Here is a 6,465-nt window from a genome sequence, read left to right on the forward strand (position 1 = left end):
TACAAATTGGAAAAAAGAAAATTGTCTGATGAAGAAAATGGAAAATTTTGGGATGATTTAGAGGTAGAGAGACCGCAACTATTTATAGTAGTACAAGCACTCCACAACCTTGTATTTTTTAGATGTGGGATTGTGCTATTTCAACAAGTCAGTATATCGAACAAGGAAGAGTAAAATAATAAAAATAAACAAAACTAAGTATAGAAGTAATGTAGATAAAAGGTGCTTGTGTTGCAAGTGTGTTAATGCCCTTAGACGTGGTAAGAAGCCTTAAGCAATAACTTATTTTGCACATGAGGAGCCAAGAATTGTAAAATGAGGAAATTTAAGAGATTCTCTCAAAGTGAAAAATGTAAATAAATGATTTTGAATAACTATTGTGTGTGCTCTAAGATGATCTCGTTTGAGGGAATAATCCCCTCTTATTTATACCCAAGTCCATGGCTAATCAATTTGACAAGATATGCAAATTGTTGGCTACAAGAAAATCCTCCATAGATGAGTGGAGATGTATGTGGTTGAGATTGTGACTCTCAATCACTGCTGATGGGTGCAAATGGTGTCCACTTACACCCCCAAGTGAGGCCATGAAGGTTCTCTTGTAAATTCTCTTCGTGCCCAAATTGTGGTATTTGTGCCCACCTTATTGAGCTTATGAAGGGCTTAACAATAGGCTCCCATGCCTAAAATTCTTTGTAGGCTCAAAAATAGACTTTGAATCTTGCTCTTGTTTAGCAAAGTCAGAAAGCCTTCATTTGTCCAACCTAACAAACTTATCGAACATTTGATGGCTCAACATGGTTTGAGGACTTCGATTGTATTGTAGTTCGGGTCCAAAATTCCCTCTTACATTGCCTTCCCCTTTATGTCTAAAAGTGTGTCATTAATTTTGGCTTTTTGCAAGACCAAATGTGGCAATTTGAGTGCACCTAGAAAGGTCTATGAAAGACACATATACAATGATATCGTGTCACTTTGTGTAAGGGTTGAGATATGTAAGTTGTCGTCGTTATTAGACAAATGTTTAAAGTTGCATGTGTCCTATAGCCCTTACCTACTTTGTGAAGTTCTTGGATGCTTACAACACACTTGTGTTAGTCCAAATCTTGCTTTTGCTCCGCATAGACAAGGTAAACGAATCATTGCTACCATATTCAAGGGATACGATTGTGATGTAAAAAAAAAAAAGATAAAGCCCAAGGCTAAATTGTGAGATACTATCATAAACAACCTATGGACCTTGCAACAACACCTTGTATAATCTTCGATGATTGGAATTTGACTAAGTAATAGCCATTTTCTAAATCCACAAGTTGAAAATTTTGCCAGGGTTTCTGAAGATGTTGTTCTGTAGTGCACTAAAGCCAATTGTCCTCCTGAGCAAACCTATTCTATTGAAGGAATTCCATCGAGTAATTCTATGATGACATCACCATTCAATAATTCGAAGTCATCTTCCTCTTGTTCGTTTAATTCATTAAAGTTCTTCAAAGCATGAAGTAAAATATCCTTAAAGGACATAATCTCTAGTAGGTGAATCCATATCCTTATTCCCAGCGCTAGTGGTGCCTCCTTGGTATGGTGAACTTTTTCTTGTCACTCTTCCATCATCTGTCGAGGGTGGTGGTAGTTTCCCAGTCTCTCCACAATTCTCAGTTGAAAAGAGCATAACTATTCTATCATGAAAATATGGGACCTCTTTTAATTCAACTTCAATTATTTAACAGCACAATACTAAGTGAATGGACAAATTTGTATATACGCCTATATATATAACCATGGAATGGAAGCAATTCAAAGAATCATTTCTCTTTTCCAATATAGGAGAGAACATTACAAGTTGGAACATAGAATTGATGTCTATCTAAACGTATTTCCAAATCATATAGGTTGAGCGAAATCATTGGCTCTGATTTCCCTCTTATTACAAACAAAACGACGAAACAAATTGCATTACAACTTACAAGCATGACCACTTAATTTGAGAAAAAGAGAACAAACTTAAATAGGACATAGGATCATCGCCATACTGATTTTTTCTTTTCAAGAACTCTTGAGTTCGACACATTAAAAGCCTAAATTAAAGCAAAATCAGCAAAAGGCGTTGCAATTTAAAAGCCAAATAGATTATAGAAGAAATTTTCATGGAATGTGGGTAGTAGGTGCTGCAGCAGCCAGCTTGGCTCTCAGATCTTTTCTCAAAATCTTTCCTGAAGGAGACTTGGGAATTGCATGAACAAAGTGCACCTTATGCAATCTCTTGTAGTAAACCACCTGTTTTGGTAAGCACAACAACAAAGGGATTTTATTGCTTAAGCCTTGGTACTTTGGTTTCAGAATGTAATTAGGATGTTATCTTCGTATATACCTGTCTAGCAATGAATTCCTTGACAGCTTCTTCAGTGAGTTCAAAACCGTTTGATCGAACGACAAATGCAACCGGAACTTCACCAGCAACTTCATCTTTTTGCCTGTTAAATGTTGCAGTATGTGTAAGGTTGTACGTTCAATATTTTTCAAAGTTTTTCATATATTTAGGGGATTTTTAGAAGGTTTTATTCTAGTACTTAATCTCCAAATATGCCTCACACAAATATCCAACGTGAATACTTAAAAGAAAAAAAAAGAACTGGGTATATGTAAGCCATGAATTGAACATGTTGGAAAGTACATACGGAACTACAGCTGCATCTGCTATTGATGGATGGCTTATAAGGAGGGACTCAAGCTCAGCTGGTGGCACCTAAATACAACAGAAACAATGAGAAAAATGCAATTTGTAAAGGTTGCTTTAACCAAGAAACGATGAAGGGAGAAATTAACGTACTTGAAAGCCTTTGAATTTGATGATTTCCTTTACTCTATCAACAATGAAAATCTCATCATCTTCATCCACGTAACCTATATCACCTGTATGAAGCCAACCTTCCACATCTATGGTAGCTGCTGTGGCGACACTATCGTTCAAGTAACCTTTCATGATTTGAGATCCACGAATGCAAATCTCGCCAGGTTGATTGTAACCAAGGGAGCAGCCAGTTTCAGGGTCAATGACCTTAAGCTCTGCATTCCTAACCACTGTCCCACATGAACCTGACTTTGTAGGAAAGGGCTGCTTCGCAAATCCCAGGCACATTGATAGAACTGGTCCTGCCTCTGTCATTCCATATCCCTATATTTTTCCAAAAAAAAAGTACTTAATCCATTGGCCATTTGAACTTTTGGGTCAAGATCCAATGAAGCCTACCATTACAAGTGGGCAGCATTGGTGGAATGATGTACAGATCTGACTACCCTCTGAAAAACCTCCTCCACAATGGCAAAATGGGACTTATATTTCAAAATAATTAAAATTTTCAGATTTTAATATTTTGATAAAATTCTTAAACTTGAATTTTCATTATTTTATTGATAAAAATTTAAAATTTAAAATTTAAAATTCCTGAACAAGAAACTTTGAAAAATATTTTTAGAATTTTAATTAATCAACTATTTGATATTAAATATTCATGCTATTTTATATGATATAAAATAAAGATTTTAATTATTTTATAATATTATCTAACGAAAGATGGGTGGCTCGAAATTGAATATAGTGAGACTAACTGCGTGCCAGAATTCAGAAGGAGGTCCAGTGACGACTCAATGGCCATTAATACCCTTAGATTTTGGTGCATCCGCATATTCGTAAGGGTTACTATTTGATCAGATCAGATTACGGCTTGAATGCTTTTTATCAATGTAAGATCCATTAAAGAAATAAACTCTTGATGTTATGTCTGATGGACTTGGATTTCTTCTCTCTATTCAAAAAAAATACCTATGAAAAATTGGATTTTTCTTTTTCTAATTTCTTTCATTTAAATTATTAAAAATTAACATAATCATACAATAATACGTATGTATACTTTTATTTTTAACAATAAAAATATTTACTTTTTAATTAACATACATAAATTAATTTACCTATTACTAAAATAAATCCAAAAACTTTCCATAAAAGGAAACGTCAAATGGGGAAAGAGAGTAATCCTAAATTTGATGTCAGACCCTACTCTTAACATAGAAAATAAGAAATTTCAAAATATATTTATGAAACTGAAAAAGAAAATGTCATTATTTCTAAATTTAGGTTATTTCGCCAAGCAACCCAATTTAGGCTTAATAATAAGGTCCCAAATAGAAGGGTTTTAAAATTATTTTAATTTTATTTATAGTTATTTAAATATTTTTTTAATTGTAATTATATTTAATATACGATTATATTAGAATATAACGTAATTTATAGTTGATAATAATTATATATTTTTATAATTAATTAATTTTTATTATTTTAAATTAAAAACTATTAAATATAAAATTTGAAGATAACAAAAATAAATAAATTAATATAAAAGGTAAAATTGTTAATTTATTTAATATTTTAAGAGAGTTAAAGTATGGTTTGCATTAAATACTTTTTATTATCAATATTATATTTTATATTTCCAGAATAAATTTATTAGTATTTATTTTTAAATTTTTTATTTTTAAATTTAATAATAATATATCGTATTATTATTAGTTGATAGTACAGGAAAATATATAAAGGAATACATGTAATAGATAATGAATTTTTGTTGGTGAATGTAATATAATAATAATTCATATTTTTAAATCTAAAATAATTTTTTAGTACTTAATGAGTGAAAAATAGTAATATACTTCGTAATTTAAAAAAAATATTTATCAACTCTCATTTCGCATGAACTTCAGTTAAGAATGCATTAATGAAAATTAAATAAATTTAAGAAAACAAAAAACTAACCTGACCCAAAACGGCTTGAGGAACCCTTCCCCTGAGAGCCTCTTCGAGCTCTTTTCCGAGCGGGGCGGCCCCTGAAAGCACCACCCTGATTGAGCTCAAATCAAACTGGGCGACCACCGGATTCTTAGCCAACAACAACACCAACGGCGGCACCACCGCTGCCACCGAAACTTTATGCCTCTGTATCAGCTCCAATAACGTCCCTATCTCAAACTTCTGCATTAACAGAACCGCAGCTCCAGCCCTCAAGGAACACAAGAGCACGCTGTTGAGTGAGTAAATGTGGAATAAAGGCAAGACACACAAGACAACATCTTCATGTGTTAAATAAAGATTTGGGTTCTCTCCATCCACTTGCTGAGCGACGCTTGTGATCAAGCTTTTGTGCGTTAAAACGACTCCTTTGGGTAACCCTGTTGTTCCCGAAGAGAAGGGCAAAGCAACAGGGTCATCGGGGTGAATGGTAACTTGAGGGATCTCATTCTCATTTGCCTCTGATAACACACTGAAATCTAAACAGTTTTCTGGGGGGTCGTCGATGGTGATCACCTTGAAATCTTCACCTATTTTGGGGAAGTTTTCGACGCCGTCGTTGTTGTTATTGGTGTCTTTAAGCTTGTCAACGTATTGGGATTGAGTGATGATGAGTTTGGCTCGAGCAGCTTTGAATTGCTTGAAGATTTCTTTGGAGGTGTAAAACGGGTTAGCGGTGGTAGAAACGGCTCCTATCATGGAAGCTCCCATGAAGGCGAAGACGAATTCGGCACAGTTGTGGAGGAGAATCATGATGGCATCTCCCTTTTGAATGCCTAATTTGGATAGACCAGCGGCTGTCTTTTGCGCAATCAAATGAGTTTCGCTGAAGGAATAGATTTTCCCAGAAGAGCCGGAGATCAAACATGGTTTATCGGAGAGAGAGGGGAGGTTTTCAAAGCAGTAAGTGTGAAGAGGGAGGTGGTTTGAGATAGGAATATCAGGCAATTTAGACCTGAAAATGTGATCAGCGGGGGTTTCAGGGGAGAGTTGATCAGGCTTAGGGGATTCAAGCTCAACGGGATGATCAGCAATGGAGATCATGGTAATTGGGTATTGAAAATGGGGGATATAGGCAGAGAGAGAAAAGGGAAGGTGAGTTAGAGTCGGAAAGTGAGAGAGGGAAGGGATATAAGGAGGGGGGATGGTGGTAGGTAGAGCATATGGGCGAGAGGAAGTGGGTGGGAATTTAGAGGCAAAAATATGCCCATCTCACGTTCAAATGGACACCAGACACCCAGTCCAAGCAGGGCCTTGTTTCTACATCAAAACTTGCCCTTCCTTGTACCTACCACGCCTCTCCCTAATCTCCCACGACCGCTTTTTTTTGAAATTCCTAGCGATTGGTTATGGTACTGCCACAACTTGTCATTATTTCCTGCTACGTAGTTGGTATTTCCATATTCTGGGAACTGGGAACAGGTTTCTTTTATTACATTTCTTATATATTTATTTTTAGATAGCATTTCTTATATATTTATTAATTTAGATATTTAAGGAAATAATTCTATGAAACAAAAACGTCAGCTTATTATCTTTTTTTTTAATAATTTTATATTATGTTAATATTTTCATCCTAAATTTCAGTATTTTTAAATTGAAAAAATTTAAACTCAAATTAAAAT

General features: G+C 34.7%; 1 protein-coding gene across 1 annotated transcript; it reads right to left on the reverse strand.

The window, feature by feature from the left end:
* Nucleotides 1-2,008: 2,008 nt before the first annotated feature.
* LOC107924716 (4-coumarate--CoA ligase 2-like) lies at nt 2,009-5,933 on the reverse strand. The gene is given in 5 exon segments (NM_001327242.1): nt 2,009-2,274; nt 2,369-2,471; nt 2,676-2,743; nt 2,828-3,172; nt 4,808-5,933. Coding segments are annotated over 5 exon segments (1,725 nt in total). The 5' UTR covers nt 5,885-5,933; the 3' UTR covers nt 2,009-2,142.
* Nucleotides 5,934-6,465: the final 532 nt, after the last annotated feature.

This window comes from Gossypium hirsutum, chromosome A02 (assembly GCF_007990345.1).
Source record: "Gossypium hirsutum isolate 1008001.06 chromosome A02, Gossypium_hirsutum_v2.1, whole genome shotgun sequence".
Taxonomy (NCBI): Eukaryota; Viridiplantae; Streptophyta; class Magnoliopsida; order Malvales; family Malvaceae; genus Gossypium; species Gossypium hirsutum.